The sequence below is a fragment of the Sarcophilus harrisii genome, chromosome 1, assembly GCF_902635505.1.
Source record: "Sarcophilus harrisii chromosome 1, mSarHar1.11, whole genome shotgun sequence".
NCBI classification, from domain to species: domain Eukaryota; kingdom Metazoa; phylum Chordata; class Mammalia; order Dasyuromorphia; family Dasyuridae; genus Sarcophilus; species Sarcophilus harrisii.
In genome coordinates, this window is record NC_045426.1 from 117,632,279 (window position 1) to 117,646,016 (window position 13,738).

The following is a 13,738-nucleotide window of genomic DNA, read 5'->3' on the forward strand; positions in this document are numbered from 1 at the left end:
TGTAAAACTCTGCAAATCTCAGAGTATTATATAACTATGAGCTATCTATCTGAACTTTGTCCAGGGTTTTCCTGTCCCACTTAAGTGGGACTTAAAACAAGGGGGTTGTCAAGATCTACTCTCTTCACTTTTTTTTCCTATTGTTGCATATTTTTCTCATTTTCTAAATTTATTTTTACTTTCAGATGTACATTTTTTCCCTTCTCCCTCTGCACTCCCTATTGAGAAAGCAAGGAAAATAAAACCCGTTACAAGAATGAATAATCAAGCAAAATAAATTCCCATACTTGCCATATTCAATTCCTCTCCCCCCTCCCAATTTATCTCAATCTATAATCTGATTCCACCATTTTTCTATCTGGAGGTCGGTAGTATGTTTCATCTTGAGACTTCTGGAAGTGTAATTGGTCATCATGCTGATTAAAATTCCCCAATTTTTAAATGTTGTTTTGTCTTTACAAATTATTATTAATATGTGTAAATTATTGTCCTGCTTCTGATCATTCCACTCTGCAACAATTCCTAAATCTTTCCATGTTTTTCTGAAACCACTCCTTAATTTCTTACAGGACAATAGTATCTTATCACATATACACACCATAATTTATGCACATTCCCTAATTAATGGGTACCTCTTCTTTGCCACCACAAAAAGAGTTGCTATAAATATTTTTGATATAAGGGATTTTTTCCTCTTCTTTGATCTCTTAGGATTTTAAAATTTTTATTAGAGAATTCTGCGGCAAAGACTTTTTCTTTACTTTCCTGTGTCACTTCTAATTCTAGCTACGTTGTATTTGTTTGTACAAAACTTTTTGATTTTATGTTACTAAAATTACCCATCCTATCTTCTGTAATCTTCTTTATCTCTTCTTTGGTTATGAACTTTTCTCCTCTCCATGGATATGATTGATAATTTCTTTCTTGCCCCTTTGTTTATGATATCACCCTTTATGTCTAAGCTGTCATGTGGATTTTGCCTTGGTATATGGTGTGAGCTGCTAGTCTACACCTAAGTTTCTGTCAGATTACTTTCAATTTTTACAACAGTTTCTATTAAATAATAAATTCTTGTCCCAGTTGCTGGGATCTTTGGCTACTGTTCTCATTTGCTTCTGTATATTGTGTACCAAATTATTATTACTGATCAACTTCTTTTTTTTCTTAACCAAAACTAAATTGTTTTGATGATTATGGCTTTGTTGTAAAGTTTCAGCTCAATCCACTCTTTCACCCTTTATTTTCCATTCCTTTTCTTCCATTTAAGTTCTTCTGGATTCTGGGTGGCATCCCTGATATGCCTCTGTGATTCCTATTTTGGTGCATCCCTAAGGAGAGTTCTGGGCTGTGGGATATATTTTAAGCCACTTAAAGACAGAATAGCCCAGTGGATTGAAGGAGAAATCATGATATTTACAAAAAAAAGCTCCCCCTCTTGGTTAACAACTTCTGAGCCCAGCCTCTGTTTTCTTAGATATGAGTGTGCTTCATAGCACTGACACTATCCCTTTGCCTTTAAACAACTTAACAAAAGCAGTACAGTCCTGCCATTCTGGCTATGATCCTACCATTAGTAAGTAATGCAGTTTGTGTCTGGCTCCAGTAAGAGTGAGGGAGTTGTTAAAATTATTCACATTCAATTCTCCTTTGTAACCAATGGCATATATTTGTTTTTATTTTTTATTGTTTTTTTCTTTCTTTCTTTCTTTTTTTTTATTAAAGCTTTTTATTTTTCAAAACATATGCATGAACAATTCTTCAACATTAGCCTTTGCAAAACCCTGCCTTCCCCCACACCCTCCCCTAGATGGCAAGCAATCCAACATATGCTAAACATGGTAGAAATATACGTTAAATCCAATATATGTATACATATTTATACAATTATCGTGCAATGGCATATATTTGTAAGAAAATTCCTTTGCATAAGAAAACGCATTTTGTCACCATGGGACAATTATAACTGACTTTTATAGGAAACAAAGTCTATGATCTTAGCTATATGTAAGAGCAGTCTAAAAAACTAAGTTCACCGTGACTCTTTCCAACAATGAGATGACTGATGCTAGTTCCAATGATCTCGTGATGAAGAGAGCCATCTACACCCAGAGAGAGGACTGGGAACTGAGTGTGGATTCCAACATAACATTCTCATTCTTTTTGTTGCTGTTCACTTGCATTTTGTTTTCTTACTTATTTTCTTTCCTTTTTGATCTGATTTTTCTTGTACAGCAAGAGAATTGTATAAATATGTTTACACATGTTGGATTTAATGCATATTTTAACATGTATAACATATATTGAATTGCTTGCAATCTAGGAGAGGGGGTAGGGGGAAGGAGGGGAAAATCTGAAACACAAGGCTATACAAGGGTCAATGTTGAAAATTTATATGTGCATATGTTTTGAAAATAAAAAAGCTTTTAAAAAATTAAAAATAAGAATTAATATTTATTATTTAATTGATTTTGTATAAATATGAATAATATGTTTGAAATATAAAAATTATTTGACATTTAAAAAAAAAACTAAGTTCATAGGGCAAGATATATGAAGATGGATGGATGGATGGATGAATGGACAGCTGTTTGCCTCATCATGGTGAATCTATAGTTTTTTACAACTCATATGTGACACTGAGAATCTGGATAAAGTTGGCTAGATAGCTTACATTTATACAGCCCTCTAGATTTGCAATTTACATATATATTGTCTCATCTAATTGACTGTGAGGTACAGATGTGGAGGCTAAGTAATTTACCCAGAATTATATAATTGTATAAACTATCTCTCTATCTAACTGTATATAACTGTAACTATATATATATATATATACCATATATATGTGTATATACACAGTATAGACACTATTTAAGTATCTAAGGCAGGGTCTGAAGTTGGGTCTTCCTTATTTTAGTTCCTGCTGTCTACTTACTATACTATAGAGTTTTTCAATGAAATTCAGGAAAGAATCATAAAGAACAGTGAATTATAATTTCAGAGTTTAAAAGAACTTCAGAGGTCATTTAGCTCAATTTGCAAAGTACTTTAAATATATATTCTCTCATCTAATTGATTGTAAGGTACAGATATGGAAACTGAGGCAAAATAATTTGCCCAGAATTATATAACTATTTAAGTCTCTAAGGCAGTCTCTGAACTGGGGTTTTCCTGATTTCAGTCCCTGTTGTCTATTTACTATAGCATAGAGTTTCTCAATGAAGTTCAGGAAAGAATCATAAAGACCAGTGAATTATATAATTTCAGTGTTTAAAAGAATTTCAGAGGTCATTTAGCTCAATTTGTATCTAAGCATGAATCACCTTGACAAATGGTCTAGCTTCTAACCACAGTTCTCTACAAAGGAATCACGTATTAGTATCCTGTAAGGTGGGAATAAAACTAGTAATAGGTATCCAAAAGAATATAGTGAGGATAAAATGTAAAAAACTCTATATTACCCCTAAAAATGCTACAGAAACATCAGGTGCTATTATTATCACTGTTAACCTTCCCTCCTCCCCCCTTCCAGAAGTCCATGTCACCTTCGTTAATGGAAGGTGACAAGTTAACCTTCTGGACTTGAACAGCTTGGAAGAGAGAGAAAAGCATGATGGGAATAAACGTAGTGAGATGTAGCCACACTGCCAACCCCCTTTCCCCTTGAAGGGCCAGTGACTTACTCTATAAATCTCTTCTAGCAACAGCTTTGCACAGTTCCTGCCAAGGTCTTCCGGGAGCACTGCTGTTCCCTGACCCTGGGGGTTCGAGGCCAATTCCGCACTGAGGAAGGTACCATTGGTGGTCTCAGCAACAAGTGAGAGCCCAAAGCCCGGAGACCTGCAAGCGTACACACACACACACACACACAGACACACACACGGTACAATTTTGATGAGAGTTAATAAAACTGTCACAGCTGTTCTACAGCAAAAGGGTGGAGGACCCCCAAGGTCAAACTGTGTTACTCAAATTACTCGCCCTCTCTGGGCTTCAGCTTCATTTTCTATAAAAGGAAGTTGTGGCAGCAGATGATCTCCAAGCTCTAAATGCCATGACCGTATAAGTTCTATATCCCTTTAATCCCCATCCCAGAGCTATCTATAGTTACATCAAGTCTCTTAATCAATTTCAAGGGTCTGCAGGATAATTTTTCACAGAGAGGTGTGAGAGGGTACAGTGGCTGCTTCCCCTCCCAGAAAAGCCCCCAATAGATTTCTCTATCTTCATTTCCCTCGGTGAAAAATATTCCCTTAGGATTTTCTGTGAGGTGCTACAGCGGATAAAGTGCTGGGCTTGGAGACAGGAAGTTTGTGAGTTCCAATATGGCCCCAGACGCTTACTAGCTATGTGATCCTGGGTTAAGCCACGTAATCCTGTTTTCCTCAGTTTCTGTATTTGTAAAATGGGCTGGGGAAATGGCAGATTCTCCAATATATCTAGCCAAGAAATGCCAAAAAGAGTCATATAGTCAGGCACAACTGAATTGATTTGAGATAGTGAAGTAGGCCTTCTGATTTATGGGGGTACAGTGTTCTTTCTAACCCTCTCCCCCCATTCCATTTAGTTTGAACCATTCAATCGGTTTAACCCTAATTGTGGTCCCAGCAGATATGAGCAAGGCAAAAATCAGTGCTCAGAGATATGAATCTTACCAGAGAACAAATCCCAGTTTGCTCAGGTCACATCTCATTGGCTACACTGGACTAAGACATTCCAACAGAGAATTTAAAATGATTCCATCTGCCCACAACTTTTCACGAATAAAATCTTATCTAACAGACCCCTAATGAGGCTCTGTAATATTTCTGATGAAGACTATTTAAAAGCATCCCTGGAGATGAATCTTATCTCTGTTAAATATGCAAGATTTTTCATCAATTTATGTTTTCATATAATAAAATAAAAAAAGCCACTACAGAATCCAGAACAATTTGGAGAAAAGGAGGTTCTGAAGTTTTTGTTAATTGACAATGGAATCCTGGCATATCCTACCAAAAGTTACCAACTAGATCCTCCCCAAAATACTTAAGAAATGGTTTTATGGCTTGTTAGGAATGGGGTGCATTTGGTGGAGGAGGGTGACTTCCAATATTGTAATCACCTTCACCAGTGCAACTTGTCTTTAATTTATAATCTTATATAATTGTCTTTAATTTATAATCTTATAATCTGTGTCTGGGGCCATCAAGAAGGTGACTATCTTGTCCAAGATGACAAAGCAAGTATGTCTCCAAGGCAAAGCTTACATACATACAGACAGGTCTGCTGACTCCAAGACTAGCTCCCTTCCCATTATTCCATGTTGCCACTTCTAGATTCACAATCACTGTTTAAGAACCTCATTTGTAAAACTGTGAGAAAAAGAGGGAAAACTCAGATTCCCTAAAACAGAAAGAACTTTAGAGATCATCTAATTAAGTTTTTTTTAGTGACCAAGTAGGATTTATTTTTAAAAATACTCTTTAATTTTCAAAATATATGCAAAGATAGTTTTCAACTACTCCCTTGCAAAACCTTGTGTTCCAAATTTTTTCATCCTCGCTTCCCCCCACCTCCTCCCCTATATAACAAAGAATCCAACATATGTTAAACACACACAATCTTTTTATACATATTTCCACAACTATCGTTAAGTATTTTTAATCTGGCGTCTGTGAATTTGTTTTTTAAAAAATATTTTGGTAACTACGTTAATATGATTCTTTTGTAATCCTGTATTTTTTTATTTTATTTATTAAAAACATTATTTTGATGCTATCCAGCTCCAAAGAGAAGTAATGAACTGAGTACAAATTGAAGTATAATTCTTGCTTCATTTTTCCTGCTTTTGGGAAAAAAAAAAGGGCTCATATGAAATGTTTCGCATGATTTCATATGTATAATTGATATCATATTGCCTGCCTTCTCAGTGGTGGGGGGAAGCTGAGAGGAAGAGAATTTGGAACTCAAAATTTAAAATGAAAACAATACTAAAAATAAGTAATAAGTTTTAGAAAAGAAAAAAAAAAAAAGAAATGGATGAGACTTGGAAGGAAAAAAAATAACAGTATTTTGAGAAGGGATTTCTAGACTTTACCAAAATGCCAGAAGATCTAGCACATTAAAAAAAAAAAAAAGGCTAAGAACCTCTGAATGCTAGACCAATCCCCCCAGAACTAACTAAGTTAGAACTAGAGAAGTAACTAAGTTGGCTAAAAGTCTTTATTTAATATAAAAGTAACAGGACCAAGATTAGAACCCAGGCTAGGGGGCCAATTTTAGCATTCTTTCTTTTCAATCTACCACACTGATATTTAGACAAGTTTTAAAATACTGTCTAACCTTAAACAAATATTAAACCACATGGTTAAACAATTTTTAAAGGGCATTCATGAAAAAGAAGACCACCCGGTTTTAAGTACTCCATGAAACAAATATTTACCAAGAGCCCACCTACTGCCTGCATAACACTCATGATGACAGATGTGGCCTGTCACTGAGGGTGACTTTGGATTCACCATCACGAGGGTTAAGATCATGGATTTAACACCCCAAAGGTTTTACAAAGAGGCTGCTAAAAAAGTCTTGGAGCTCAAACAAGACAGCACCACCTCCTTTCTCAGGTCACCAAGCAGGCTCATTTCCTGACTACCAGGAGCACGTGTGTAAGCTGGCCCTGAAACAGCCAGCTGAGCCAAATACTTTTCAAAAACAGAACTGCAGCTGGTTTGTGGTGGGCCTTCAGCTTTTAGCAACGCCAAAGGCCAAACACAGGAGGGCCTTGTTCATTCATTCTCATCATGCTGCTCCTGCCGCCATCTTTCCGTTCCCTTTCCTTCTTTCCCTTTAAGAGGCAAATCATTTAACCTCTCTGAATTCAGTTTCTTCCTCTAGAAAATGAACAACACAGACTATGAGGCCCTTCCAACTTTTAAAATGAGGGATCAATCTTTCTCCTTGGCTGGGTTAAATTTTTTTTTTTTGCCAACTCGCATCTTTATTGTGACAAAAATAATTGTTATTAAATTTCTCATTAAGTGAAACACTTATAAAGGGTAGGTTGAAGTTAGCTCATAGGGATCTGAAAGTCAATTATCAAAATTTTCTATGTGAGCATTTTCATCTGGGAAATTGAAATATATTACAGATCTTCTGTTAATGTAGATTTTAAAAAATTTATTTTATTTTTGATTTATGGAATAAAGCATATCCATAACAGTATAAAAATATAATTGCATGTGAAAATGAAAATCTATTATGTATAACTTGCTATTTCTTTTAAATATATAATAAAGTTATCATGTAAAATTTTTTTTCCCTCTTGTTCTCTTCCCTTCTCTCACCCCTACCCTAGATAAAGCTATAATTAGACACAAATAAGAATATGTGTGCAAAACTAATCTATACATACTTCTATTTATCAGTTCTTTCTCTGGACACAAATAGTTTACACTCTCAACAAAATTTATGTAGCTATAACTTCAAGTGCATAGTTATACAGACTATAGAAAGTATTAGAAAGTAGGAAAAAAATGCTTCCATCAAGTTCTTTCTTCTTCTGGGCAACTGGACCGCATGATTAATCTTTAAGATATCTTCCAGTTTGGACATTCTAAGTTTCGAGATCTTCTCAGCTGTAATTCTATGTTCCAAGGTTCCTTGTAGCCCTAAGAGTCTACATTTTAAAGTCTCTTCCTATGGTTCCTCATTTCCTGCTCAGAAGAGTATGTAGCTCCAATTTAGGTCCCTTACAAAACGACAAGCCAGGATTTTAGTTCCTTTTTTCCTATCAAAGCCTCCCATTTCACCTGATACGTTGCCTTATTCACTTGGGAGCACCTGGGCTGGCCAACAGTTATTGTTGGATTGTGAATCTCTAATGCCTATTTTAAACCTATTGATTGAGTGCTGGATCCATCTGGATTTGCAGTCAGAACAGTCGGAACAGAATCCCAGCTCTGCCATTTGTGCCACTTTGGATACTTCCAAGTTTCTCTTTCCTTGAACTTAATTTCCTCCTGTGCAAAATAAAAGGGCTGAACTGAAAGGGACTCTATCGTCTCGAGTAATCAATAGATGTATTTAAGTTGAGTGCCTATTAAATGCCTTCTATTGGTACCCATGCTACATGGGGAACAAAGAACCCCAATATACTTAAGAAATGGTCCCTGCTGTCACGAAATTTACCATCTAACTGGGTAGACAGGAGACCCTACACACACAGTTATGAAGTTTCAGAACTGGAATTCTGACTCAGATGTTACCACTCAAAGTCTAACGCTATTTTCACCACGAAAAGACAATATTCAGTCTCACTGGAATTGTATACTCAGAACAGATAAAGCATTATTTTTCTTCCACAATGATCACTGGCCCTATAGTCCTAAGAACTCAGTCAAAATCCTGTCTATTAGCTGTATAAACTAGGACAGTCATTTCATTTCTTTCAGCCTTTGCTTTCCCATCTGTAAAATGGGGCTACTCCATGCATTCTTCCTCAAGGGGCTGTCATAGAGAAAACACTCTGTAAACTTTAAATATGATAGAAATGATGTATGATTATTGACACTATCACCAAAAATAATAATTATGACATTATTATATGAACAGCATTGTTATTATTGTTGTAATGATCATTATTATAATTTTTTTTATAGCAACAGTATAGCATCCGTCCCCTTGTTTCCACTTATACTTGAACTTCATCACCTCTCAAATGGAATGCTGCAATAGCCACCCAATTGATACTCCTGCTTCCTGTTTTTCCCCTCTCTAATCAACTCTATACACAGCTGACAAACTGATAATTCTCCCAAAAGGGGGGCATCTAGTTGAAGGTTGATTCTGGATAGCTATGTAGTGCAGTGGCTACTACAACCAGCCCAGGAATCAGGAGGATGTGGGTACAAATTCGGTCTCAAAAACTCATTAGCTGTATGCCCCTGGACAAGGAGGAGGAAGAAGAAAGGAAGGAGATTCTGAGACCAACTTCCATAGTTCATGCTTAAGAGACAAGTCCTTCCCCCTGTCCCCAATAATCTTCTTTCACAAGGAAAAACAAAGAAAATAATAAAAAGTTCATATTTTGAGGCTTTTTCCTCATCTCTGAATAGCATCACAGATACTTACTTTCCAGAATTGATCCCTTTCATGTGGTCCGTGTAAATATAAATATCGGGAATGAATTTGTTAAGGATGCTCCGAGAAGACTCCACGATGCGATTGGCAATCTGAGGCGATACTCGTACGGAGTAACTGCAATCTGAAGTTAAGGAACTGGCTTGCGTGGTCCCAGAAGACAAACGAGGAGGAGGAAAAAGTAGGGGAGAGGGGAAGGATGCACAGAAGCAGCAGAAAGCCCAGGATTTGTTTATGTGCCCAGAGTTCAAATTCTGACTCTGCTATTTCCTAGCTGGATGAGTATGGGCAAATCACTTCCTTGACTTGAGTGAGCTTCTGCTTGGTAAACCATTGGAATATTTGCCATGGGGGAAAAGTCTGATCCAGAGCCAGCAGACATAAGCTTGCACCCTAACTTTGTGACCTTCTAGTATTTGGTTTCCTCCTCTATAAAATTAGGGGACTAAACTACACCAGGAGTGGAGAACCTTTTCTGTCATGGGCTATTGGATAGTTATATCATTCACAAGCCATACCAAATTATCAACTTAAAGAATCCAAGCAGTGAAAGGCTACTATACCTAATTTTTGGTTTATCATCACTTGTTGTTGCCTTACTTAGCAATTGATTTTGTGGGCCTTATATGGCCTGCAGGTTGGATGTTCCTCATCCCTGGACTAAATGACCTCTGAGGACCCTCATAACTTGAAATCCCATGACCTTCTTTTAGAGTAACTGTACTTGGAAGCTGCAATATCTAGTCTCACCTTCTCACCCCAATGTGTCTCACTAGAATTCCTTAACAATTCAAGTCTTTGAACAATCCTTTAATGGTCATAGCTGTCTTCCACTCCCCTGCAATTACTTCATTTATTTCATACTATCTTGTTAATAGTACAATAAATAAAAACCTCATTATCAAACCATTCAGATCTTTAAGAAGATATTCTGTTCTTTGTCCAAACTCCATCTACAAAAGCAATGAATCTGTCACTTAAGGGCAAAGCCAGTATTCTGGGTCAGACTGATGGTCCACTCAGCTAATGATTTAGGATTGGGCTCTGACAACATGTTTAAGGCGCATGACCCTTTTTATGAGGGTCTCAGAAGGTCAACTGCAGTGTACAAGGCCCATCCCTGGTGATTCAAGAGCTGACTACTCCAAATGGTCTGTCTAGTTTCTCCTTTCTCCAATCTATTCTATGCATAGCCAACAAACGGATTTTTTTTTCTTTCCCAAATTTAGCTCTGCAGGCTGATTTCAGAAAAGCGTGAAAAGACTTACATGAACATGAACTGATGCTAAGTGAAGTTAGCAGAACCAAGAGAACATTGTACACAAGAGCAACACAATAACAAATGTGACAGACTTGGCCCTTTTCAATAATGCAGCGATTCAAGGCAACTCTAATAGACCTGGGATAAAAAATGCCATCTGCATCCAGAGAGAGAACTATGGAGACTGAATGTGGATTGAAGCATAGTATTTTCACTGTTTTGTTTTTTTTTTTCTTTCTCTCATGGATTTTTCCCTTTTGATCACATTTTCTTGTATAACATGATTAATATAGAAATGTTTAAAAACATATTTCATCTATATCAGATTACTTGCTATCTTGGGAAAGAGGGAGGTGAGGAATGGAGAAAAATTTGTAACAATTTTTTTTAAATGAATATTAACAACAATCTATACATATTTTTGGAAAAATAAAATACTATTAAAAAATTTTAAGCTCTAACCATAACCCTCCCCTCCTTCCTATCTTCCAGTAGCTCCCTATAAACTCAATTTCTTAAAATGTGGTTTGTTACCCAATATGGGATTTCATAAATGACAGTGGGGGTCTTTTATAAACCTATATACTTAAGGTCATACAAAAATTTTCTGGGTGAAAAGGGTGTAAGTAGAAAAAAGTTTAATAAGTCCTGGGGTAAAATACTCAATATGGTACTTAGTCTTCCTTTGTTTGGGATAAGATCTACCTTTCCCTCCTATTAGCAGGATGGGACAGATGCTACCCTGCCTCACACTTCTTTGCCTTCTTCCCCACTTGCCCATGATTCAGAGGATCTACGTGACTGTGGGCAAACCACTGGATTTCTCTGGGCCTCAGTTTTCTTAACTACAAGATAAAACTGATACCTAGCCCTGACACTATTTTATTGGTATGAACTTCGGCAAGTCACTTGATCTGAGCCTCAATTTCTCTTTCCTATAAAAATGGGAACTGTGATATATTACTCATAAAGTTGTTGACAGCAATGTACTTTGTAAATCTTAAACTGTTACAAAAATATGAGTTATTATATAGGGGGATACGATCCCCTGATTTTATCAATATAGAGAAATAAATCCCAATTAAAGAAACTTCTACATTATACCATGTTATTTGTTTTCCTATTTCTCTCACAGCCTCATAGTGCTTTGTTAGTAAATGCTTGATAAATATTTGTTAATTGATTCCAAAGGCCAAGATCCAAAATGAGGAAAGAATTAAGAGGAATTCTTCAAGCCCCACAAAGTCTACTTACAGCACGCCCATGGCCATAAGGAACTGCAGACAAACAGTCCCAGGCTTTATTTACACTATTTCCCCAAGGCGGGCATCTTACTTATAAAAGCCTAATTGAAATTTTTATTAGATTTTGAATTTCCATGATTGGTTGGGGCTACTCTCTCCCTTTCTCCAGGAAAAAACTCAAGAGTAAAATACTCTTTTTTTTTCCCCTTAAAATAATTACTTCAGATTTCCACTGTGCCTTCAGCTCTTTCTTGGTATTATTATTATTATTATTTTGCTTTTGTTTTGGGTTTTTTTGGAGGGGAGGGACAATCATGTGAAACAGAATTAATATTTTTGGCCTCTTTGTCTAGAGAAGAAAACAGAGAAACAGACGAAATGCCTTGTTAAAGGTCCTGAAATTCCTCAGTGTCTATCTCTTCCAGAAAATGGTTTTAAGACTACCCAGAATTTGGGTAGTCCAGAAGATGGACTACCTGCCATCTAGGGGAGGGGGTGGGGGGAAGGAGGAGATAATTTGGAACAGAAAGTTTTGCAAGGGTCAATGTTGAAAAATTACCCACGTATATGTTTTGTAAATAAAAAAAAAAAAAACCAAGCAAAAAAAAAAAAAATAAAAACAAAACAAAACCAGAAGATGGTTTTTATTTCTCTGACCCAGTAGAGCAAAAGGATTCCAGGTAATTTTAATGAAAGTCTTATACCAACTCCTCCATGAAGCTTTTACTTATTCCCCTTGTTAATAACTGTCTCTCCTCTCAGCTTACACATTGAGGCAGCTTTGTGTAGTGGATGGGAGGCTAAGGCTTGATAGGAAGATCTGAATTCAAATGCTACTTCACTTGCTATGTGACTATTTGCCCCAGTTTCTTCAACTATAAAATAGAAACAATAACATCTTTCTCTTAAGGTTGTTGTGAGAATTAGATGAGATACACATATGCAGAATGTTTCACAAAACTAAAACATTAGCTATTATTATAGTACTTTGAGTCTTAGCTCATATATTCACAGCAGCAGTCTTTGTGGTCACAAGCAACTGGAAACACTAGCTTCCATTAATCAGGGAACAGCTGAACAAAATGTAGCAGTAGAGGAATGTAATGGAATATTGTTGCTATGACGAATATGAAGAATCCAGAGGAACAGGGGAAGACATATAGGAAGTGATGAAAAGCTGAGAATATAATGACTCCAATGTTATAGTTGAAAATCTCAAAAAATAGTTGAACTCAGATTAATTGCAATGACTGGCTTTGGTTACAGATAACAGAGGATGAACATATGCTTCCTCTCAGAGAAGAGATCATAGGGTCTAGGAGATACAGTTGCAAAGGAACTCACAGGCCATTAAGTCTAATCCCTTCATTTTACAGAGACCAAACCCAGCCTGGAAAGGTTAAGGGAACTCCTTTAGTTCACACAGCTATCAAGTGTTGGAGATAGGATTTGAATTTGATTCTTCTTAACTTTTAGCCTAGACTCTATCTGGTTTTGCTTTTGGTGGCTTTTAAAAAGTTATTTATACTCTAGTGGTTTTTGTTTTTTGCTTCCAAAGATTGGGGAAAAGGAGGTTAAAAAAAAAAAGGCATCAATTTTTTTAAATAGGGGAAGAGTATAGGCAAGTAAATGATGTTCTGACAACTGCAGGAGTTCTTCACAGTTTCTCAAAAATCCAGTCAGGAATTGAGGAGCATCAGTATGTGTCCTTCCTTCTATTCTTTCCCACAATAGCATCTGGAAAGAGATCTGAGCCAGGAGAAGGAAGCTCTCTTTATGGAAATCAGGCCTCTGGGAAGCCCAGGGTCAGTCAACAAGGAGAAACATGATCAGACCACGAGATCTACTACCGCCCTCATCAGCCTCCACCCCAGTTTGTTTATCTGACATGCACCGGACCAAAAAGACTTTGTCCCAATGCTGCTGGTGCAATTCCATGTAGCAATAACAAAATGTCCCTTTCTCTCTCTTTCCTTCTCCATCTCTTCCTTTCTTTGCTGGTGCAATTCCATGTAACAATAACAAAATGTCCCATTCTCTCTCTCTGTCTTTCCTTCTCCATCTCTTCCTTTTGCTGGTGCAATTCCATGTAACAATAACAAAATGTTCCATT

At 36.6% G+C, this 13,738-nt stretch overlaps 1 protein-coding gene across 2 annotated transcripts in view; it reads right to left on the minus strand.

Moving 5' to 3' along the window:
• Positions 1-13,738, minus strand: part of RCL1 (RNA terminal phosphate cyclase like 1) — a 59,961-nt gene that overhangs the window by 11,341 nt on the left and 34,882 nt on the right. For both annotated transcript variants that reach the window (XM_031962122.1, XM_031962130.1), the window contains exons 6-7: positions 9,112-9,237; positions 3,684-3,840 (exon numbers count right to left, since the gene is read on the minus strand). In XM_031962122.1, the coding sequence (XP_031817982.1) occupies positions 3,684-3,840; positions 9,112-9,237 (283 nt within the window). The remainder of the gene's footprint in view (positions 1-3,683; positions 3,841-9,111; positions 9,238-13,738) is intronic.